This window comes from Danio rerio, chromosome 6 (genome assembly GCF_049306965.1).
Source record: "Danio rerio strain Tuebingen ecotype United States chromosome 6, GRCz12tu, whole genome shotgun sequence".
In the NCBI taxonomy this organism is placed as follows: Eukaryota; Metazoa; Chordata; class Actinopteri; order Cypriniformes; family Danionidae; genus Danio; species Danio rerio.
In genome coordinates this window covers 10652843-10678082 of record NC_133181.1, presented here as the reverse complement: position 1 = coordinate 10678082, position 25240 = coordinate 10652843, and the positions used below count along the sequence as shown (strand labels likewise).

Here is a 25240-nt window from a genome sequence, read left to right as displayed (position 1 = left end):
GAATCTATATTCTGATGTGGACACAATGCTGGGTTCCACACAATTCCTTCATGTTGTCCCAACCCAAATCGATTACGTTAACTTTATTTATTTTGCAAATTTAAGTGGATTGGACATAAAACAATTAAATTGTTCCGAATTTAAAAAATATATATATATATATTAAAAATTAATAATGATAATAATTTTAAATAAAAAAATAATATTAAATAAGTAAATAAATAAGCAGTTTGAAGAAGCAGCAGAAATAATGTTTTGAGTGCATTAATTTTTAGGGGAGCTGGCTGCATTTTCATAGAGATGCTACAGGGGTCACCAGCGTTTCCTGGAGTCGCTGATGTCTTTGAGCAGCTGCTGAAGATTTGGACAGTGAGTCTGTTTGTATAATTATGTGAATTATCTCTTCTATTAACAAAATTATACTCATCTCATCGTGTTATCCATCTTTCCTTCTGAGGTCATTGGTGTCCCGACTGAGGAGATCTGGCCAGGTGTCAGTGATCTGCCAAACTACAAACCAGGTGTGTGTGTCAAATCCTTCTTTCGTCAGTGTATGATGTGTCTGTATTCTCACAGATGTGTCAGCTATGATGTAACATAAATGTCATTCATGTGGTAACATCTAAATCATATTATTTATGGCATTTGTGAACATTTAGTTTTCCAGCAACCTTCTTGCTGTGAGGCGATAGCTAATAAAAAAGGGACTAAGCTGAAGGAAAATGAATGAATGAATGAATTTGGCAAAACTGTGTTGTCTTTGCAATTGTTTGTTCCCAATGAAAGTTCTTTGTTAATATTTTAAGCAAAATATCAAAAAATAAAAGAATTGAGACATTTTTAACAGCCTCATGTTTGAAAAAATGGCCAATATTAGTGGAGGACACTGTGTGTGTGTGTGTGTGTGTGTGTGTGTGTGTGTGTGTGTGTGTGTGTGTGTGTGTGTGTGTGTGTGTGTGTGTGTGTGTGTGTGTGTGTGTGTGTGTGTGTGTGTGTGTGTGTGTGTGCGTGTGTGTGTGTGTGTGTGGGGGTGTGTGTGTGTGTGTGTGTGTGTGTGTGTGTGTGTGTGTGTGTTTGGCTCTGTGTGGGTGTACGCTTGCTGCCAAGGGCCTGTCGTTTCAATAACATGCAGTCATACAAACAGAAACACGCTAGAACAAATTCACAGAGTTGTGCTGAAGCTGTGTTTCCAGTCGAAATCATTCCGTGTGTGTTTAGGTGTTCAGTTCGCGGTTGTGTTGGCCATGAGATGACTTGACACCTTTAAGTCAGACACAAACACACACCTTCACACACTCCTGGAGGACGGGGGTTTGTGTCTTTCCATTGCAGCTCTGGAAATACAGTGTAAACTCATTACACAGGTGCACAAATGAGCAATGTGAGGCGGCTTTGGGAAGTTTGCCTCATTTGGAGTGTGTGGCCACTGATGGAGATGCTGTGTGTGTGTGTATGTGTGGTAGGGAAACCGCTGGCAAGCCATATGGGGTGTCTGTTTTGTGTGTGTGTGTAATGTAATCTAAAATGTTTATATTATCGTATATAATGTCGTATATAATGTGTGTTTGTATGTATGTTTATATATATATATATATATATATATATATATATATATATATATATATATATAAAGTTGTTGGTTCATGCTGCTGTGGCGACCCCTGCTTACTAAAGGGGCTAAGCCGAAAAGAAAAAAATGTATGAATGAATATATAATATGCATTTTTGGTGGCTTAGTGGTTAGCACTGTCACCTTACGGCAAGAAGGTCACTGGTTCGAGTCCCAGCTGAGCCAGTTGGCTTTTATGTGTGGAGTTTCCCCCACAGTCCAAAGACATGCACTATAAGTGAATTGAATAAGCTAAATTGGCTGTAGTGTATGAGTGTGAATGTGAGAGTGTATGGGTGTTTGCCAGGACTGGGTTGTAGCTGGAAGGGCATCTGCTGCATAAAGGCTGATTTATACTTCTGCGTCGAGTGATCGCCGTGACCCACGGCGCATGCCGTGTGTGATGCCGTGCAATTATACTATAACAGTCAATATGGTAAATACAGCCCCACCTACTAGTACAGGAGCCAATCATTGATCGCGATATGGCGAATAAATCAAACCTTCTAGTACAAGAGCCAATCATTGATCGCGATATGGTGAATAAATCACATTTTCTAGTACAGGAGCCAATCATTGATCGCGATATGGCGAATAAATCACACCTTCTAGTACAGGAGCCAATCATTGATCGCGATATGGTGAATAAATCACACCTACTAGTACAGGAGCCAATCATTGATCGCGATATGGCGAATAAGTCACACCTTCTAGTACAGGAGCCAATCATTGATCGCGATATGGTGAATAAGTCACACCTTCTAGTACAGGAGCCAATCATTGATCGCGATATGGTGAATAAATCACACCTTCTAGTACAGGAGCCAATCATTGATCGCGATATGGTGAATAAATCACACCTACTAGTACAGGAGCCAATCATTGATCGCGATATGGCGAATAAGTCACACCTTCTAGTACAGGAGCCAATCATTGATCGCGATATGGTGAATAAATCACACCTACTAGTACAGGAGCCAATCATTGATCGCGATATGGCGAATAAGTCACACCTTCTAGTACAGGAGCCAATCATTGATCGCGATATGGCGAATAAGTCACACCTTCTAGTACAGGAGCCAATCATTGATCGCGATATGGTGAATAAATCACACCTACTAGTACAGGAGCCAATCATTGATCGCGATATGGCGAATAAGTCACACCTTCTAGTACAGGAGCCAATCATTGATCGCGATATGGCGAATAAGTCACACCTTCTAGTACAGGAGCCAATCATTGATCGCGATATGGTGAATAAATCACACCTTCTAGTACAGGAGTCAATTATCGATCGCTATAAACTGACGATACTTCAGGGGAGGGGCTCGGAGAAGTGAGTTTATGCAGATTTTGTGTGATTTGGATGTTTAGAAGTGAAACTAAATAGACAATTTTTGTTCACTTTTATTGGTGATTACTGGTATGAAATTTAATGGTAAGCTTGGCAAGCAGTTTTGGAGAATTTGATGTTTCCCCATTCAGACAGAATGCCTGAGCATACTGCCCAAGAGGTGTTTCAAAGATGGCCGCTGAGTGAAATTATTTGCCTTAAAGGGTCTTTGGTGCAAGGCAGGCGGCGTGGGTCATGCCGATCACTTGATGCAGAAGTTTAAACCAGCCTTCAGCCGAAGGAAAATGAATGATTGAATTTGAATATCTATTCACATTCCACTGTAAGGTATTTTCGTGATTCTAAAATACATTATAAAATAAATTTGAGTTCAAAATATTTTATTCAGCCTCACAGTTATAGTATTTCGCATATATATTATCCAGAGTTTTGATTTATTTATTTATTTTCTACCGTATGAATGTGGGTTTACTGAAGCCGGCAGACTCTGGATGTATGTGTATATACAGTGTGCTGTAGAGAAGCTGGCTGAACTGGCTGTGGTCTCTCAGGTATATGCAGGTGTGCTGAAGCCTAAGTGTGGTCTCAGGTTTCAGCCAGGAATGACCGGGTGGCCTGAGACCACAGACACTGACAGAAGGACACTCAGAAAAGCAGCTCTTTATAGCAAGAACCATTTTTACTTTTATAAGGCCCTTAAGTGGTTTGCACGTTTCTTTGGATGTTAAATAGACATTAATAGTTCAGTAGTTCACCCTAAAAATGGTTTACCTAATTTTTCCAAGCCCATGATAATTTTTTTTTCTGTGGGAGATAAAAGCAGTGTTATTTTTATGCTATTATGTATAATTTATTTTAAAAAGTTACTTTTTAAAGTTTCATTAGCATTACATACAGTTAAAAGTCCAAATTAAAGGCTGGGGATCGTTACAAACAAATTTCTGTTGCTCTGAAAGTTCCAATGAGCTCAGTGTTGTCCATCATCCAAAAGTGGAAGATGTTTGGAACCACCAGGACTCTTCCTAGTGCTGGCCGGCCATTTAAGCTGAGTGATCGCGAAAAAAGGGCCTTAGTCAGGGAGGTGATCAATAACCTAATGGTCACTCTGTCTGAACTCCAGGGTTCTTCTCTGGAGAAAGGAGAACCTTACAGAAGGACAACCATCTGTGCAACCATCCACCAATCAGGCCTGTATGGTAGAGTGGCCAGACAGAAGCCACTCCCTGCCTGGAATTTGCCAAAAGGCATCTGAAGGACTCTCAGACCATAAGAAATAAAATTCTCTGGTCTGATGAGACTAAAATTAACTTCTTTGGAGTAAAGGTGTTATGTTTGGAGAAAACCAGGCACCACTCATCACCAGGCTAATACCATCCCTACAGTGAAGAATGGTGGTGGCAGCATCATGCTGTGGGGATGTTTTTTAGCAGCAGGAACTGGAAGACTAGTCAGGATAGAGGAAAAGATGAATGCAGCAATGTACAGACACATCCTGAATCAAAACCTGCTTCAGAGTGCTCTTGACCTCAGACTGGGGCGACTGTTCATCTTTCAGCAGGACAATGACCCAAAGCACACCACCAAAATATTAATGGAGTGGCTTCACAACAACTCAGTAAATGTCCTTGTGTGGCTCAGCCAGAGCCCAGACCTAAATTCTATTGAACATCTCTGGAGAGATCTGAAAATGGCTGTCCACTGTCGCTTCCCATCCAACCTGATAGAGCTTGAGAGGTACTGCAAAGAGGATTGGCCAACAATTCTCAAAAACAGGTGTACCAAACTTGAGGCATCATATTCAAAAAGACGTGAGGCTGTAATTACTGCCAAAGGTGCATCAACATAGTATTGAGCAATGGCTGTTTTTTCAGGTTTTTTATTTTTTTTAAATTAGCAACAATTTCAAGAAATCTTTTTTCACATTGTCATTATGGGGTACTGTGTGCAGAATTTTAAGAAAATAAATTAATTTTATCCATAAAGCTGTAACATAAGAAAATGGGGAAAAAAGTAAAGTGCTATAAATACTTTCCGGATGCACAGTAATACATCCATAAATGCATATAATGTTCATATATTTTGTAAAAAAAAAACAAAAAACTGAATATTAAAAGATTTCAAGGACTTGAGTTGCTGATGACCATTAAATGCATCATAACAGTCTTGTGAAAAGGGTCTATAGAGGGGAAATTTTGACCAACCATTCTGGAAGTGAACTACTCCTTTAATAATGATAACTGTTGGAGCTTGCTGTAGCCCCAGTCACCACTCCCTTTCACTGCATGAAAAAGAGCAGCCTGAACATTCTGCCAAACATCTCTTTTTGGAAGTCATGCAGGTTTGGAACAACGCAAAGAAGTGTAAGCAATGAAGATTGTCTTAACGTGCTGAGAGAAGACACTTGATCAGAGCTGGATGTTTTGGTGGTCTGTTAAGCTTTAAAAAAGGTGTCTTTGTGTTCCTCTAGAGTGGTTCCTGCCCTGCAAGCCCCAGCAATTCCGAGATGTCTGGAAAAGGTAAGACCAGTTCATGCGTGCATGCTCGTGCTCGTATGTGTGTGTGTCTTGGCTCCAAGGGGGAACAGAAGGGTTTTTGTATAGAAGTCTTCAGCCACCCCCACACTAATGGATGTCTGACCCATAGCTCTCTCGCTCTGTTTCTCTGTGTGTGTGTACACTGGCTCAGGCTCTCTCAGTTACCTTATAAGACGGAGGATCTGGCCCAGCAGATGCTGATGATGAATCCAAAGGACAGGATTTCAGCCCAGGATGCATTGCTGCACCCATATTTCAACACTCTTCCACCTCCGTTAATGCATCTAAGGGACAGTAAGTGCCGGAGAATTTCACTATATGAGCGGAATGCACGCCATTCCAGCTTCAAAGGTTAATCCGGTCCCGTTACAGACCAGATCAAAGCCAAATCCCTCCTAGTTACTGTCAAAAGCTGGCAACCTTTTTCAACACCGACTCGAGATGAAAAGAGATTATGCAATCTTAGAAACGTCGGTTTCCTGCTGTCTCTTTGTATGTGCTGTCGTTTCTCTGACCCGCTCTCTTTCTCCGCCAGCTGTGTCCATCTTTAAGGTGCCGGGCGTGAGGTTGGAGTCGGAAGCGAGGGATATCTTCAGCCCCAGCAGACGAACGAAGACGCCTCTCGCTCCACTGGCCAAATGCTGGTGAAAGACTCTCTTCTGTTAATAGTTGGTGTGCTTGTGACAACTAAAAACACACCAGCATGAGTAAACGGGACAATAGCTATGCTTCCATCCATCTATTTTAAAGGTCATAAAACCCTGGACTCAATTTTCAGGCATTTTAACAGATTTGTCATCAAGGTTAGCATCTGTTAGCTTCAATTATAGATAATAGTTGGTTACTTTCTTTTAATATTACTAGCCACTTGCCCTTTTTACTAGCCACGATTTTGTTGTAGGGAGATATATTTTACATGCATAACATTTGACTTTGGCTAAAATGACTTGATTTAGATTTTATGTTATGTCCACATGCCTCCTCCCACATGCTTTGTTTGTGTTGTGTATGAGCTTGCTTAATGAGCATAAGCAATTGGGTTAAGCTTTTATAGTGTCGCATTGCAAATAGTTTTATTTCACATGACTATTCAGGGCTCAACACTAAAGATTCATTTTCTCAAATTTTATCACAATTTTTTCTGACCACACCAAAAATAAATAATTTTTTCTTAGCCACAATTTTTTAATAATGTGTCAAAAACAAGCAAAATATAGCTGTATAGATGCACTTTTTATTCAACAAATTTAAAAAAAAGAAAAAAAAGAAACTATTGATAATTAAAATATCATTATTACCATGTATCTAAAATAACGACTAGGTCTCTTAGATCACCAGTTAACTACACATAAATGGGGAGTTAATCTCCTATTAAAGCAATGTTATTGTAAAAAAAAATTAATTAAACCATATTAAACATAACTAAGCAAAAGAAAGCAGGTGAAAAATATAGGCCTACCGTATGTGATAACGAACAAATGATCACGTGCATATGGTTAGGCCAGTAACAATCTGTTCAAAGAATGGTTAAAGCAAAAGTGGCAACTACTGTTGGTTGCAAAAAAACATTTTTAAAAACATCAGGGGCCTCATGTACGAAGACTTGCGTTGAATTCATACTAAAACGTACACGCACATTCACAGCTTTATGTGTACGCAGTAAAAAATTCAGATGTATGAAACACTGCATACACGGAATCTCACGCATATTCTCTTTGTACATCCAACTTACCGTGAAACTGACCACACGTGCAGGAGCGCAAAACCTCTCCCTGCCTCCTCCCCCTAATAATAACCTCCTCCACACCATCATTGTTTGTTGCTTTAGCTCTGTCAAAAATTACAGTTGGATGGGCGTGGTTAAGTATGTTAGCCACGCCCAATCCCTCCGACAGACCTAATCTGAGAATTTAACTGAAAACAAAGGGCAAATGATTTTTTTCTTAATGACATTAGATGAATCATTCACCACAAAACTAAAGCTAACAAAATCAACATGGTTAGTTTGGATTTTATGTGTACTTTAAAGCGTATTTAATAATATCGCTCAAAAATATGGAAGATGACAAGATGCTCATAAATATTTGAATTAAACTAATGCTCACAACTGATTAAAATAAACCCTTCATCCAATAAAAAAATGGGTTTAAAATGCTGTGGGAACGCATTTACTGAATTAAATTTCAGGATGCGCATCAAAGTGTGATTCGGTTTGAAGATTTAGTTTCATCATGTGTTGACAAAAATGGGTGTGATGGGACAGCGTTTAATGAACAAACCAGCAGGCTGACAACATTGCACAATGTCTGAAATGTTGTTTTGGTCATTCTAGAATTGTCTAAAAAGCGTCTGTGTTTCAAAAGCCACCACACATTCATAGCAGTTTGTCTTTATTATCTGAGGCGAAAGTAATTTAGTATATGTAACGATGGGGTGGAGTGACAGACACAACAGGAGGTAAGATCCAATATGCAGGTTTATACCGCGTCAGGCAAGCAGTGGTCATACAGGTGCAAACGGGTATGTTAAGGCAGTCCAGAATCGTAGTCGGTATAAACAGGCAACAGGTCAAAAGGCAGGTGGCTAAACAGGAGAACAAAGGTAAACAAGGCTAGGGTCTAACACGGAGAAACAAGACAGGGAGAACTGCTCTGTAATGCAACTGAAACAGCTAACAAGACTCTGCAACCAGGGTGAGTGAATGAGTGGTTTATGTATGGGGTGTTATCAGTCTCTGACAGGGTTCAGCTGGTGAGTGCAATCAAGTTAGACGAATGAGCAGGCGTGCGTGTCTGGGAGAAGTGCATGTATGAATGTGTAGTCCTGGGGAATGCGGAAGTGTAGTCCTGAGAGTTCGTGTGAGAACCAGCGATCTCAGGAGAGCGATCGCTGGTTGTGTGACAGTATTTAAGAAAAAAAGCCCACAGTGGCTTCATCTCCTGCAGCAAATTCCATTTTTATTTTTGATATTTGGTCATTTTGTTGAAACTGTGCTTTATTCGCAAATATTTTATTAAATGTTCCAGTTTTGCTAAGTCTAATGGATGGATGGAAACATAGCTATAATGTTGCATGACAGTGACGCTTGTATGTCGTTTGTTCAGAATCAGCTTCATGTAACAGATTTCCAATAGAACATCAGATACAGGTTCATAGGATTTGTGTTTTTACATTTAGAACTAAAGAGAGAGTTTTACGGTAGATCATGACGATCCAAATCCAAGCCGATTTATCATCATGAAACGTCCTCCTATATTTTGAGATGGTAATAATCAGCAACAGAGGATCAGATATGTCTGCTTTCCAGCACACTTGAATACATTTAAGTTAAATGCACTTGTTATTAATTTTATATGACATCAGATTTTTGTATATATTGCACAGAAGAGATTGAGAGTGTGAGAGAGGTGTTATGTGATATGAAAATACCTTTGGGAAAAATATGTCTACTCATATTTCAAAGCTCTATTGTGAAAAACGAATTACTTGTATGGATTCATAAATGAAAAAAAACACCTGAAGAGAGTCTCATCTGAAATAACCTGTTTTTGTACAACATATACTCATATTTCACCCGTACTTTATTGGCCACTGTGTTAAAACATGTTCAGAGGTGTTTTTAAACAGAAATGTGTTTATATGTTCCTAACGAATCGTTTCAGTAACTTTACAAATTGGCATAATGTGTAATTACTGTGTAAAATGCAGAGATTGAGGCTTGCTGCTTGTCAGTCAATGTTGTAAGTAAGGATGTACAGCAATACTACACGTTCAGATAATAGACACTCAATGCCACTCAGCGCTGATGTCATAAATGGATGTGCCTGAGTGTATCCACACATTTCAGCATAATATGCAATACTGTTAAATCTGTGTATGTATTCATCAAGTCGTATACAATAAAGCTGTGTCTTCACCTCTGAATAAATATTGTAAAAATGGCACCGGTAAATGCTTGTTTGTGGTTTGGATTAATTAGGGTAAGTGTGTTCGTTTAAAGGGGTGGTTCAGAGTGTATGTTTAAGGCTTTGTTGTGTTTTCAAGAGTTCACACTTAGCTGATAATCTATAAAGCAGGGGTCACCAATCTCGCTCCTGGAGGACCGGTGTCCCTGCAGGGTTTAGCTTCAACTTGCCTCAACACACCTGCCTGGATGATTCAAGTATACCTAGTAAAACCTTGATTAGCTTGTACAGGTGTGTTTGATTAGGGTTGCAGCTAAAATCTGCAGGACACCGGCCCTCCAGGAACAAGTTTGGTGACCCCTGCTATAAAGCATAATTGGTATGCTGTCCCAGGAGAGAGCCCTGAGCACGTTATACCCTCCAGCCCGGGGCTTCCTCCTGTTAGAAGGGCGAGAGGGGAGTTCGAGCTTAGGTAGGTCCCCTGCTTGTCTCTATGGTAGATGTTTTTGGACAGTGGGTGGAAACCGGGGAACCCGGGGGAAACCCACACGAACATGGGGAGAACATAGAAAATCTGCACAGAAACGCCAACCGGCCCGATAGGAGGATGGACCAGCGGTGTTCTTGCTGTGAGGCAATAGACTGATTTCACGTAGCCGCCATTTTCAAAAGCGAAATCGAGGCTGCGGTGGGAAGAAACCCGAAAGTGTCATTGGGAGTTACATAGGAATGTGGTGTATATCTTATACATCTTATCAGCGAAGAGAAAGTGACACAAATTTATCATTTCACCACCTTCCGGGTGACCCGAAGGTCCGTTCTGAATGAATGGTGAAAATAAAAAGGGATATCAGAGCTCATTTTCAGCTAAGTTAAGGGAAATAGCACTAGTTAGCTAACATTTTCTTTCCCAAACACACATTTGAGATGCCATTCATCAAACTCGAGTTAATGAACTGATTCTTCATTATATTAGACTCGTCACGATACTGAATTCAAGACGAAAATAACTGGAGTGAAAAACTCTGGTTATTTATGATGCTTTCGTAATCATCTAATAGAGCAGATTACAGAGCTAATGAGGTGCCAGCCGTGTTGATCATAAGCATGTGATCCTCTCGAAACTAGTTTATAAATAAACCACACTTATGGGGTGCAAAGCAATGTGTGCTCTTGCTTCATTTGTAGAAAATCACATAATTTTTTCATATATCTGACTTTGATTATATACAGCGACTCAGCTAACTTGAAAACGACTGTCATATTTCCTAATTCCTCTGAAAGGTTTGCCCTCAAGAGGCTGTGATTGGTCAGCTAACATAACGTGCTGTGATTCGCAGATCAGCTCTACATCACCAGAAAGCGTCTCTGTTATAACATTACAGCACCTCTGGCCATGACCCTTCTTTGCGCAGGGCGTATGTGTGTAACTTGAAGGGCTTATGACATCATTAACCCGGATGTATTTTTTGTAGCCCCCAAAGTTCATTCGCTGTAGGCTTCGCTAAGCTAACTCTGTAAAAGCCAATGTATCCCTTTGCATTGAACTTTGAGCCTCTTAAATTCAGAGATGTTGTTTATGTTCACACAGTTACATTACACATCAACTAGTTTAAAATATGATATGGTAGTGGACCACCTCTTTAAAACAATGAAAGCATGTTAGATAGTACTGGTTAGAATTTAATTACATGTCATTTGTATTACGTAATCAAAATCACCGCAGATTTTGTTTGTATTTTTTATATGAATGTAATCTCTTTAAAACAGGTAAGATAAAAAAGTAATCTGAATGTAATCCAAAAGTAGCCAGAATTCCTTAGCAAAAATGAGTAACATATGTTGAAGCATAGCTCATTCTGAAAACGTAACACTATACATTTTTGTAGATCGTGAATTATGTATCCAGAAGTACGTATGGCTGCATTTTGTCTTTAAAACTAATGTTACGGGGCGGTATTATGCCATTCCTTTTCCTTTTTAATTCCATATGGACGGCTTTTCCACTGTTACCAGTTAGCTCGCCATGTATGTCGGCGGACTTGAGACGCAGAGGGATTCGACAACGGAATTCAAGTCCGGTGAAGAATGTTTCCAGAAAGCAGGTAAGACAAAAACAGAAGCCAAAACATAAACAAGTAAATACCAAATAATCTGAAAGTGTTATAAAAATCAGGCGATTTATTTTTCTGGATTTCTTTTAAAACTGTCGGTTGGGTTTAGAGAAGTCAATCAGTGCTTTTGAAAACACTATTGGTTTGGTTTCAGTTAGTCAGTCAATCGTTCATTCAGTCAGTCGACAGCGGCCTCTGGTGAATTTACACGAGAACAGCAGGCGAGAACGGCACTCGTGAGAGAGAGCAGACACTGGTGGATTTGCCAAAGCAAAAACTGCAAAAAAAAAAAAAAAAGATCCTGGGATGTATTTGCCGCTCTCCAGAAATGTATATAGCAGTAAATTTTTAGAATGAGCCTGAGTTGAACTTTATTTGGTAAACAAAGCAAGTCTCTTACATAATATCAACTAAAAGACAGAAAATACTTTACAAACTGTATTGTACATAAATCAGATGAACATTTTCACATTAGTCAATAATATTACTGTAATTAATTTAAAAACTGAATAAATATAGATTTACACACATTTCCTCAAGTAATTAAACAGAATTAATGATGGGCTAAAAATCTGCGGAAATCTGTGGAATTCTGTGCGCGCAGATTCCGTGTGAGCCTAATAATAGACTAATTTGTAACTACTTTTCACAGCACCTCAGGTTGGAAAAACTAAGCAATACAATTAAGCACATAATTTATATAACTGTCGACTGGTAGGGAGAAAATAAAGTCAAATAAATTAAAAACCTGTCTTTTTATTATAATTACATCGTATAATTTTTACATTATGATTTTGAGTTGAAAACTAAAAGTATAAATTAAAATGTCAATAAAAATGTAGGGAAGAGCGGGGACGAAAGTAACGTGGGACAAAAGTGATAAAGAGATTTTCTCGAAGCCCTGACTACATTTGATTTCCATGTGCTATAACAGCACATTCAGCATGCAACCCTTGATGGAGCTGCCAAATATCAGCTCCATATTTCAGTTTTTAAGTGCAAAAAGTAAATTTTTGTAGTGGTCATTTTTTCCTTATTACAAGTTTTTCTTTTTTCCCTTCTCTTTTCATGTGTCACACTTATAGTCGATCTACAGGTTATTTAGTCCAATAACAAATCCTTGAGTTTGATATCTCTAAGTTTAAAAGTAAATCGGGTTTAAATGGCAAAAGTTCCTGTGGGGAAGAAAGTAACTATTATTTAGGTCCCACTGCTAATAGCCATGCCTTATTTTTAGTTTATTATTAGATTATACCTTATTAGATTTCAGTGTTTTGACTCATATGTTTTATACAAAATAATGCATAATGTCAATAATAATAAAAAATACTCAAATATTTATAGAAAGTTTTATCATTTTGCATTTTTGGGTTGCTTTTAAAAAATTTGATAGATATGAAATTTAACATGAAAACGCAGTTTTGTTTTTTTGCAAAAATATAGGACAAAATATGTTTGCAGTGAACATTAACAAGGTCATAGTCAGATAAAGTTAAAATATTCAAGATTAAATCCAGTAAATCTAGCGAATATTGTGTTACTTTTGACCCAGCTGTGTTACTTTCGTCTTATGGGGTCAAAAGTAAAAAATGTGCAACTTTTGTTTAAAGTGAAGTTATATTGGAGTTGTTCTACATTGATATAAAATAAAACCTGCTTTTGAAAGACCACACTTATGAGTTAGTAACCACAGCAAAAATATATTTCTGCTAAAAACATCTTTTGAAATGAGGTTTTTATGAAAAATGGTAGGCCTACTTTCGTCCCGGCTTTCCCCTATAGATTTGATTTCATTTTTAAGTATAAATTAATATAATAATAAAAAAAGATTTATAGAATTTGTATTTGTCTGATTCTGATATTCACTGGTTTTAAAAACTCTGAAAAATATCAAATAAAAAAGTTAATAAAATTCTACTGAGCTTAATATTATTGTTTCATTTTGATTTTGACTGGTTCAACTGGTTGTAAGGTTATACATTATTGTTGCTCTATTATATTACAATATCCAAGAAAAAACTTTTTATAAATGTCTATCTTCTGTTCAAAGCAATCTAATGTTAGGCAGAAAACAGCCAGGATGAAAAAACTAAGTTTTTTTACATTCTTCAGTAGGGTTTATCTTTTTTCAGGTCAAAAGAAAAATGAAACTACAACAGATTTGGGTTAAATGATAACAAACTTTTTATTTTTGAGTAAAGTAACCAACTGTTAGCCATAATTACATTACAAATTATGAAGTTTTACACAATTATTACAATCTTGCATATTATTTTCACTGTGTACATCTGTTAGTTTGACCTTTGGCTCAAGAATTTTACCTCATCTTAGACGGCCAATTCCTCTCAGTCAACCTAAAGTTTCAACCAAACTAGCAAGATCCACTGTAGCAACTTGTTTTGTCCTGTTTAGACAACATAATATCACCAGAATAACCTTTACAGTGGCAGACTGCAGTTTTTGTTGTATGAGTGAATCTTACATGTATAATGAATGGTCGAGTTCTTCAGCCAAACCGACTGTTAACACACTCCACATGAACGGACTACAGAGAAAAACAAGATAACAGATAATACTGAGGTAAAAAAAACAAACACGTAGGGACAGATAGGGAGTTGTGTTCGTCGAGCTGGATCGGGTGAGTTGTGTATCTTCTAGCTGTTAATATGGTAACGAGGCGAAAAACTTCCTGTGATAAAGCTAATGAATGGGCAACACAATGTCCCAACACGCTCTCAAAAGATAGTATTTCATTTACCCTAAAGGGCACACAACCACACACAGACAGGAAGATCAGATTTTCTTTATTTTACCCTTCCTCAAGTCCTTTTACATCTCTTATTTTTAATCTAGCTTCAAATCCGCATTCGTGTAGTCCTCTTTCAACCGTGAGAGGGCGCTCTCCTTCATACTAACTATGCCCATACAAGCTCTCCATTTTTAGAGATTGAGGCTAGTTGTAGGAGTAAACATTCGGTTTGAATTGATAAAAGATATATTTCTGTAACATTGATTTAGCTATGCTGTTAGAAAATAGCATTATACTGTAATTATTTCTATATAACATAGAAATAAAAATAATGGCAATAATTATACCAAATCAACAACCTTCATTTGACACAAACCTGTCAGCGTCTTTCTTCTGTGGAACACAAAATGAGTTATTTAGAAAATGTGGGTAACTATTGACTTCCAAAGGTTAGTAGTGGGTATTTAAAAATTTTCGGGGTGAACTGTGCCCTAATGCATATATCTTACCTTTTATAACCTTCAAGTAAACTTATTTGGTGTTGAATTCAAGGTTGTCAAGCCATGACATAATTTGTAAATGTGTCATAAATAGGGTCATCATAACCATTAAACAAGAAGAAGCAACCACTTGTGAAGTTCACTCAAAAGGTTCAAAATCCTCTAGTAAGTTTGCAACAACTAAAATGTATATTTTAGATTATATAAAAGTGTGTATCATGAATGTATTTAGGATTCACCATGTTGTCATCCTAAAAGTCTTTGCTATTTTTCAAATTCTGACATACATCTTTAGCGTTTTTCACCTAATATACACTAGGGAAGTTTTGGATGTTTATCATTTTGATTGCTGTTGGATAACAGACAACAAAAATGGAGTTTTACTATCCTAAGCTCCAGGACAGGATTTGTAACGTAAGTCTGGTAGGTCACATGATAATGACAGTTTATTATATTAGATTGATGATTTATGCTATTTATATTTTTCTTTCAAAAGTAAATACTGAATAAAATAAGTATCTACTAACGAGATTGTGGAATTTTGGATGCAGCCATTGACAGGACTTAGATTACTTAAATAATTTTTTTGTACATCGAATTTTACAATAATAATTTTACAATAGTGTAATTTGTGCTCAAATTTTTCCTTAAAGGGAAGTTTATTCAGAATTCAGAATTCTGTTATCGTTTACTCAACCTTTACTTTCTATAAGTTTCTTTCTTGTATTGAACACAAAAGATGATATTTTGAAAAACACTGATGGCTGGGAACTATCGACTTTTCTATAGTAATATGTTATCCTGCTATGGAAGTCGATGGGTCCCAGCAATCTTTCAATGTATCATCTTTTGTGTTCAACAGAAGAAATGCAAAAGGGTTTAGAACCACATGAGGAAGAGAAAATTATTGTCCTTCCAGCTGCAACCCATCACTGGGAAACATCCACACACACATTCATACACATACACTACGGACAATTTAGCTTACCCAATTCCTCTATACCACATGTCTTTGGACTTGTGGGGGGAAACTGAAGCACCCGGAGAAAACCCACATGAACACAGGGAGAACATGCAAACTCCACACAGAAATGCCAACTGACCCAGCCGAGGATCAAACCAGCGAACTTCTTGCTGTGAGGTGATCGTGTTACCCACTGCACGAAAAAAAAAAAACACTCTTCACTTCTGGTCACATGGAATGTCTATAGGGCGGGGCTATCAGTCCTTTAAGGTGGGGCTGTTTGTGCAGGTCTCGTTTCTGCCCTGCTTTCGTCCATTTTTCAATTTTTCTCCATTTTATTAGCTACGCCAATAACCTCTTCCAATGATCCAACCGATTCTCAAAGGACAAAATCATATAACATAGGTACATTGTGAAAACATAGCCTATATACATTATCTTAAATCACGAATTATGCAGCCAGAAGTATGTGGGCTGTATGACGCCGTTCTTTTTTGCAATTACCAGCTGACCGATTACCTCCGTATGGACGCCTTTCCCACTGTTACCAGTTTGTCCAGTAACTCACCATGTACGTCCGTGGACTTGAGATGCAGAGAGGAGCAGACCACGACAACAGGGTTCAAGTCCGGCAAAGAGCGGTACCAGAAAGCAGGTAAGATGAAAACAGAATCCAAAAAATAAAATAAACAAGTAAATAACAGGGTGAGAATGTGGTAAACTCTGAAAATGTGGTTAAATCAGGCGAGGGCTTTTCTTTTTCTGGATTGCTTTTGAAAACACTGTTGGTTGGGTTTAGGGAAGGGGGTGAACTTGGCCAGTCGGTGCTTTTGAAAACAATATTTGTTGAGTTAGTCGATTGGTCAGTTAGTCAGTCGACAGCGTTCTCTGATGGATTTACGTCAAAACAGCAGCTGTGAATGACACTCGCTGAGAAATTTGCAACGCAATCTCACAACAATTCCTAACTTTACTATTCGTATGAATTCATACGATCTAATTTGTACAATTTAGTAAAATTTGCTCATCACCCAATGACGGTTGTGGTTAAGGCTGGGGTTGGGTGCCATGCCTCCTTTTTAAAATCGTACATTTTCGCATGACTGAACTCGTACGAATTGGTACAAATTAGCCACTAATCTGACATTTCCTCATGAGATCAGGCTTCCTGAGATGTATTTGGCTCTCTTTACAGAAATGTATATAGCAGTGCATTTTCAGAATGAGCCTTGGTTGAAACCATGCACTGTCCTACAATTTTAACTTCTGTTTCATGCCGACTATAATATCAGTTATTCACAACCTTTGACCATGATAATTCCCCAATATGCAAGGACATCTTATTTCTGTTATAAATGTTTATACCATTACAGTTTGCTACTTGCTATGAATGCTTGACAAGAGGAATGTAGATGTATAATAAAGGTTTTAAAGACAAAAAAAGCTGTTCAACATTAGAAAATGCATAAAACCAAACATTTCCAAACATATATAAGTTCTTTTTTCTGTTAAGCACAGCATATTAGTCAAATTTTGTTATTGTTACCCAAAAAATGTACAATAACCATTGACTTTTATAGCATTTTTCCAACTACGGATGTCATAAGCTACTGTCTGGTTACCAACATTCTTCAAAATATCTACAAAATGTGTGGAACCACATAAGAATTGAATATTTTTATTTTAGGTTTAACTCTTTCTTTAAAGGTAAATAAAGTTATCATAATAAAAATACAGCTTGATCTCTACTTTACGTTTTGTCAGTTGAATGTCAAATTCTGTTGTATCCCCTAAACCCAACCATCATTAGGACATAAGCAAATCATACTAAACTGAACAAATGAGATTGTACGAATTCATACGAATTAGCCACTAAATCAAAAAGTTAAGACTTGCCGTGAGATTGCGTTAGAAAAATATTAGCTAGAGTTAAAACAGCAAGCCTCCGACTTCTCAATAGACATTTGAGCATCCTGCACCTTCTCCCTAAAGCTGATTTCAGCAAGTCTGTGAATTGTGTGTGTGTGTGTGTTGGTTTCCGTCACGGCAGTCAGTGGGTGGAGAGAGTTTTGACGGAGTGACTCAAGGCCATGAAATGAAAAGCCGAAAGCTCAGTTGGTCTTTCTCAGTATGTATTTTCCAAAGCTTAGCTCACTCTGATGTGGTCTTGTTAACGTTACTGCAGAGCCAGCAAGGTTTTATATGGGTTTATGATATTAATTAATGTCAAAGCACAAGGTCATGTAAGACTGCCGTTAGGTAAAGCTAAAATTAAGTGCTTATTTATGTTGTTAAAGCTCTTAGAGAAATCAAATAATACAGGCCTGTATAAACACACACTAGCCAGAAAACGTCACAGAAACCGCTACTCATAAACGGTGCACAATACATTGGTGGAGATCCGTTACTTTCAGATGAATTAAAGGAGACCTATTATGCAAAAATCACTTTTATAAGGAGTTTAAACACAGTTGTGTGGCAACAGTGTGTGAATATAGCCAGCCGCTAATGATAGAAATGTTTTATAACCACACTTCATTAAAACAGTCTGCAGAAACACTTTGACTGACATTTGCTTTTGTACATGTCATCAGAATGTCCTGTGCGTTAGTGATGATCATGAAGTCCTGCCCCTTAGCATAGACAGCCCTGAGTGAGAAGCAGCAGTCTGCAAAGATTCTAGAATACACAAGACATGCCACTCGTATAGTTTTAAATGAGGAAAAGTGTTGCAGTCAATATGGTAAATTAAGCCCTTACTACTAGTACAGAAGCCAAACATCGATCGCTATAGACTAATGATTCTCTAGTGGAGAAGCTCGGACCAGACGTGTGCTTTAACAACAGTTTTTGTGGTCAACAAACGTACTGGAATCTCAACGAATACTTGCTTCACATACATAAGAAATATAAACACTTAAAGCATGAAATCTGCACTTTTTAATGAACCAACTATATCTGAAAACAAAAGTTTTCTGGTTTTGTTGTCTGTATGAGACGAACGTAAGGTACAGTCCGTCCTGTCAAACACACATCACATGACAGAAACTATTCAAATGCCCACAAACTATTAAAGAAAGAGTCACTGTCATTTCTGGAGGAGATTGGCCATCAAGACCAAGTTGTGAATTACTTCTAAAGATCAGCGTGATCGAACAAAGCATTTCTGAGAATGATAAAGTGTTACACAGCTGCAAAAATGCTTTTATACCTTTGTTTTGTCTTGTTTTTTGTCCAAATATCTAAATATTCTTAAATCAAGAAGCATTTTCTAGACAAACAAAACTTATTGTCTTGATTTAAGAAATAATGTGCCCAAATTAATTGAGTTTTTCTTTAAAATAAGCAAAATAATCAAAAACAAGATTATATTTCTTACCCCATTGGCGTATTATTTTGCTTGTTTTAAAGAAAAACTCATTCAATTTGGGCATATTCTTGATTTAGGAATATTTGAATATTTGGACTAAAAATAAGACAAAACCTCTGGGTATAAAAGCATTTTTTGCAGTGAAAAGGATGGTGTCGTGATCTTGTGCTTTCGAAGTGTGCATTAGTTCGGGCAACCTAAAAATTGCTAATTTTGTTTAATTCCGTTTAGAAATAAAACATTATTAGTGATTCCAAATATGTTAATCGTAAGCTTGGCAAACGTTTTGGAGAATTTGATGTTTCCCCATTCAGACAGAATGCCCGAGCATCCTGCCCGGATGTGTTTCAAAGATGATTTAAAATGACTTGCCTTAGAGGTACTTTGCCATCTGCCGTTAGAGTTTTTACACCATATCAGCTGAAGATAATGTGGCCCGATGGCCCGAGGGGTGGCTGTGCGTAGATTGCTAGGCGACCATCAACCATTTTCTAAGAGGATGACAAGCTGACAAAACATTGCTGAAACTCTGATACAAGTTTTATTTAAGGAGAAAATTAAAAAGCACTGCAGTGTTTGTCTAAGATAATTTGTCTACCGAAATGTGTGTATTCCATACAAAATCTGATCAGTTCAAGTTCAAAATCACGTGATTTCCAGTGCGCTCGGAGCATTCAGAATTTGTTTTCATCTTCCCAATCTGCTCCTAATATGCGCGCACAAGCCGAGTGCCTCCGTTAAAAATAATGAATGTGGAAAAAACAGAATATGTGAATGGCCACGTCAGTTGCGATTTGTTGACAAATGGGTTGCGGATCCATTTCTTTTTATTTTTTTATTTTTAATAAGTAAGTTTTTTAAGAATATAAATACCATTGTGTGAATGTGAGAATACAAAGAATATCATGACTTTTTTAAACAATTAGCAAAAGACAAATAATAATAACAATAAAAAAGGAAGAAAAATATATATAAACACAACTCACACTGCCACCCCCATCAATACAAAGCATAATTGTCACAAATTTTGTCAAAACATTTCTCATTTTGATGTTACGTAGTTAAAATAGTTGATGGTAATAAATAAAAACAATAATATCCAGAAATGATGCACAAAAAATTACATTTACATATATGTTAAAAAATTTTATTAAATCAATAACATAAAATGAGAGAAAGTAAGAACAACAACAAAAAAGACTAGCAAAACTAACAATAATTATACTAAATAATCAATTAAGTTATGAGTCTGTCATAAGTTTGACAGAGGTAATATGTCAAGAAAGCTCATCCATTTCTTGGCAGTTCGTGGGTCCTTCACTGAGCCTTTTCCCCTTAGCAAAGAAACTTTCTAAATGTCTGTTTCCTACTCATTTTGCTGCTTGTGGGTTAAATTTTGGCGCTCAAGTGATCAAGATGTAACCAAGAGAATAAGTTCATTTTTCAAAATAAAAGACTTTTCTAAATAAAAGATCATTCAGACTCAGATAATAAATAAAACGGAAATGATTAATGATTTCTTGTGCAGCCTGGTACCAATTGATCCATGGATTCATGGCCCGGGGGTTGGGGATCACTGAATTGTGACCAAACAGCACAATTTGTATCAGAGCCTAAAAGGGGCAGTTTCAAAGAGTTATACAATTTGATTTATGTGGTATTTCTTCACACACTCTAGGGATATTACAAACTTATTTTACATATCTTAAAAAAGGAGCATCATAGGTCTCCTTTAAAGCAATCTGTAACGTTTTTATTTGCCTGTGCAAGTGCAATCTGAGGAGAGTCAGCTCTGGTTTGTTCCTACAGAAACACAGGTCAGGATCCCTAGAGGACTGCGCACAAAGAACAGAAAAGGATCTGCCGTCTGTCTGCAGTGTTCAAGCTCCTCATCCGATATCCTGATGATGATTGGAGAACACTAGAGGACATTCCATTTAGACCATTTATCTGTCATCAGCCACTCCACCCACTGAAGGATACTTTTAGCCTGAATAACTACAGTATCTCCAGTTGAACACCCTGAGCTCTTTAAAACACTCTCCACACTTCACAACCATTTGTTATAGTGAAAAGAAAACTTGAGGCATGCAGATGTGTAGAGTCAGGGTCTTAATGGAAAGTTTAACATTAGATTTATTAGTTCATTATTATGATAAATCAAACCGGCTAGCAAACACTAAGAGCAACTTAAACCCAAAGTGTACTAAGTTTATTTTAACATGTACGTTAATATACGTAACATAAATTATTCTTCATGTGTTCCCAGCAGGCACACAACATCACAAGACGTTAATATTAGGTTCAGCGTCTAAGGACAACGTTATTTTGACATCCAATACCGACGTCAAATTACATAGATATTTGGTAGATTTTAGGTTGTGTTGGAAAGTGACCGAAATTCAACATCTGATAGATGTCATAGTGGTAAATTCCACGCAACGTCAAGGTGTAACATGATTAGACGTTGATATTTGGTAGATTTTAGTTTGGACATTGGACGTAGACGTCTGCCTGATGTTGGGTTCTGATGTCAACTCGATTTTCATTTTCTAACAAAATCTAATGTCCCCATGACGTTGGGGTATGTTGGGGTACAACGTCACTGTGATCTCATGTTGACGTCCTGTGGCTGCAAGCTTTGTGCTTTTTCTCCTAGGAAGATATAAGCAACAATAATTTCTTTGTATTCTTAAATACTCCTGCTGACCCCCCCAGTGACTGTTTAACTCGGAGAAGAATAAAGTTCTAGTAAACTAAATAGTGTGCTATTGCTAATATATAAATATTTAGTTTTTCTAGTACTTACGTGTATTTGAATGTCTGAAACCTATGTTATTTGTTCGAAAACACTTCTATATATTGTCAGTTGGGTGAGGCAGTGGCGCAGTAGGTAGTGCTGTCGCCTCACAGCAAGAAGGTTGCTCGCTGGTTCAAACCTCGGCTCAGTTGGTGTTTCAGTTAGTGTTTCTGTGTGGAGTTTGCATGTTCTCCACACCCATGCAGCTGATTATGCGTGGGTGTATAAGTGTAATTGAATGTGTGTGTGTGTGGATGTTTCCTAGAGATGGGTTGCGGCTGGAAGGGAATCTGCTGCGTAAAAACTTGCTGGATAAGTTGGCGGTTCATTCCGCTGTGGCGACCGCGGATTAATAAAGGGACTAAGCCAACAAGAAAATGAATGAATGAATATTGTCAGTTAGGGCGAGGCAGTGGCGCAGTAGGTAGTGCTGTCGCCTCACAGCAAGAAGGTTGCTGGGTCGCTGGTTCGAACTTCAGCTCAGTTGGCGTTTCTGTGTGGAGTTTGCTTGTTCTCCCTGCCTTCGCGTGGGTTTCCTCCGGGTGCTCCGGTTTCCCCCTCAGTCCAAAGACATGCGGTACAGGTGAATTGGGTAGGCTAAATTGTCTGTAGTGTGTGTGTGAATGTGTGGATGTTTCCTAGAGATGGGTTGTGGCTGGAACGGCATCCGCTGCGTAAAAACTTGCTGGATAAGTTGGCGGTTCATTCCGCTGTGGCGACCCCGGATTAATAAAGGGACTAAGCCAACAAGAAAATGAATGAATGAATGTATTGTCAGTTATAACAAGCAACTAGCACATTTTTCTGGCTCAGCGCAAGCCACCTCGGGTAAGCAGATTTGAATTTAGCAGATGATCATGTGAAACACTAGCAATGTTTCCATCCACCTATTTTTATTTGTGTCTGTGAATGGACAAACCAGCCGGCTGAGCACACTGTAGAACATCTGAAATGTTGTTTAGGTAATTCTAAAACACCTTAACCTTTTCAGTATTAGTGTTATTAAATTATTAATCCCCTACAGAACTGTCAAGAGAATCTGTGCTCTGCATCTCATACCTTCAAGCACCACCACCCATTCATTGCATATCAACATTGTCTTCTGAGGCGCAAGTAATTTATTAAATAAAGCAAAGAATCAGGCAGCTTCTCCTACCTTAGTAAATTCTGTTTTTACTGTTGATTTTTGGCATTAGTTTACCAGGATGTGTCGATTTTGTTCTCTTTGACTCAATGGATGGAAACGCTGCTTTATTCGCACGTCTTTAATGCGATAATCCAGTTTTGCGCATACATTTAATTTGTATCTTTGGATGGAAACACACCTAGTGAATGTTTATCTATCTATCTATCTATCTATCTATCTATCTATCTATCTATCTATCTATCTATCTATCTATCTATATATCTATCTATCTATCTATCTATCTATCTATCTATCTATCTATCTATCTATCTATCTACAGTATCTGTGTCTGTCTGTCTTTCTGTCTGTCTGACAACCAAACAACGTTTTAACTGCCTTGTGGAAATGCCTTAGCAACCAATAAAGGTCTAAAAATCCTTAAAAGCACTCGTCAAAATTTAGGATGTCTTGATGTAGGGCCAGATATTTTGTGGGCTCAATTGTAGTTAAAACGTAGTTATTTAAATTACATAAATATTTCAACTACTTAATATTTCAACTACACAATAACAATAATTAGTGATATTTCAGTGGGTTTTTGTGCCGGTACCTTGGCTTGTTTTGGATAAATATGAAACTAGAATGATAAGTGGTGATTGATGACAACTCCCTGTATTAGCTGTATTAATGAGTGATTGAATCACTCATTTATTCAAATGATTCATTCAGAACAATTGGCTGTCTTTACGAATGGATCATTAAATTACCAAAACAAATCAGTTCAAGCACGTAACACCGTTTCAACTGTTGCTTTGAGATAGACAAGTCATCTGCTCCAGCTTTGTTTGGAACTATCTTCATTTGCATTTGCACTGTAGGTCACCAAACATTGTTTTACCTAGAAAAAAACTAATATAATTAAAGTTATTATCACACTGATAAAAGCGAAAGAAACTACACTATTGCTTGTGTTATATCTGGACTAACTATATCATAAACATAAAAACTGTAACTCATACAGGGTGTGTTTGTCTACATGTTTTAAATGATGAGTTATTCTAAGTGCATTCTAATAGGCTTCATCTCACATTGAAGGCTTAGTGACACATAAGACATATAAACCTAGCACATCATTAATTAAAACATCAACTGCAATATTATAACATGATAAATATTGCATACTAGCTCGTTTACTTTTCCAGTCATTAACTGTCTAGTACATCTCAAATTAAATGTAGGTAAATAAATATGTTTAGTTTTAGGTTAAAAACTGTGCTCTGTGTAGTTTTGTATAACATGTCTTTATTAAGTTATTAAAGATTTAACAATAAATCAAACCCCAAAAATTTAATAATATCATAAATAATAATAACAATAAAATAAAAAATCTAATCAAACATTAATTCACATTACAAATCTCTGTAGTTTTAAATTAAAATATATATCTTTTGATTTCATAATGTAAAACAAAAATACACTAAAAAAATGCTGCTTGTTCAGTTTAAAGAGTGCTAAAACAACACATTGGAACAATCTTAAACAATAACACTTGAGACTATTTTGGGACAACTTAATTTTTTCATGTTCAATTGACCCTTCGCTAAGCCACACCCAAAAACCGCCACCCATTAATCGTGGCTTAGCAACCGTAGCTACACGCAGCAAGGGAAACAGGCCAAAGCGCTGTGCATATGGATTGTGCAAATCGGATACTCGCTATCCTAAAACTTTGAACAGGATGGTGGAATTTTCCCTTTTCAAAACCAAAAACCCAAAGGGAGAAATGCCAGCAAGGTTCAAGCTGTGCTAAAGGAGCAGAGTTAAGTTGAATTTGTTTCGATATTTGTTTCGATATTCCTGACACAGTCTAAGATCTAAACTGTGTTTCCTACAAAAATACAAAGCAGGTTATGTTTCCCAGCTGTCTTTTTCTTTTCTTTTTCGCTCGATATTATGAGCACTGCTCCGTTTAAGCCTTCGTCATAGTAGTCATACTAATATCAATCATATTTCCATCTGTTTAAAGCTATAAATATTTGAAATTACAAATAAACAGAACAAAAAAGAGATGTGATCACAATCTGAGCACTTGCGATCAATATACTTCACCCGCAGCTGTTTTTTAGTAATTTAGATAATTTAGTAAATAAAGTAAATAAGCCTCACGTCCATGTCAGAGCTACAATTCACCAATGTTTTCGTCTGTCTTTTGGAG

At 37.3% G+C, this 25240-nt stretch overlaps 1 protein-coding gene across 2 annotated transcripts in view; it reads left to right on the top strand.

Annotated features, from left to right (window-relative positions):
* Nucleotides 1-9439, top strand: part of cdk15 (cyclin-dependent kinase 15) — a 45652-nt gene extending 36213 nt beyond the window's left edge. The window contains exons 9-13 of one of the 2 annotated variants that reach the window (XM_005165735.6): nucleotides 276-369; nucleotides 458-521; nucleotides 5431-5479; nucleotides 5649-5791; nucleotides 6033-9439. In XM_005165735.6, coding sequence (XP_005165792.2) covers nucleotides 276-369; nucleotides 458-521; nucleotides 5431-5479; nucleotides 5649-5791; nucleotides 6033-6145 — 463 coding nt within the window. In that variant the 3' untranslated portion in view covers nucleotides 6146-9439. The remainder of the gene's footprint in view (nucleotides 1-275; nucleotides 370-457; nucleotides 522-5430; nucleotides 5480-5648; nucleotides 5792-6032) is intronic. The other variant, NM_001040308.1, reaches the window with a different exon arrangement.
* Nucleotides 9440-25240: the final 15801 nt, after the last annotated feature.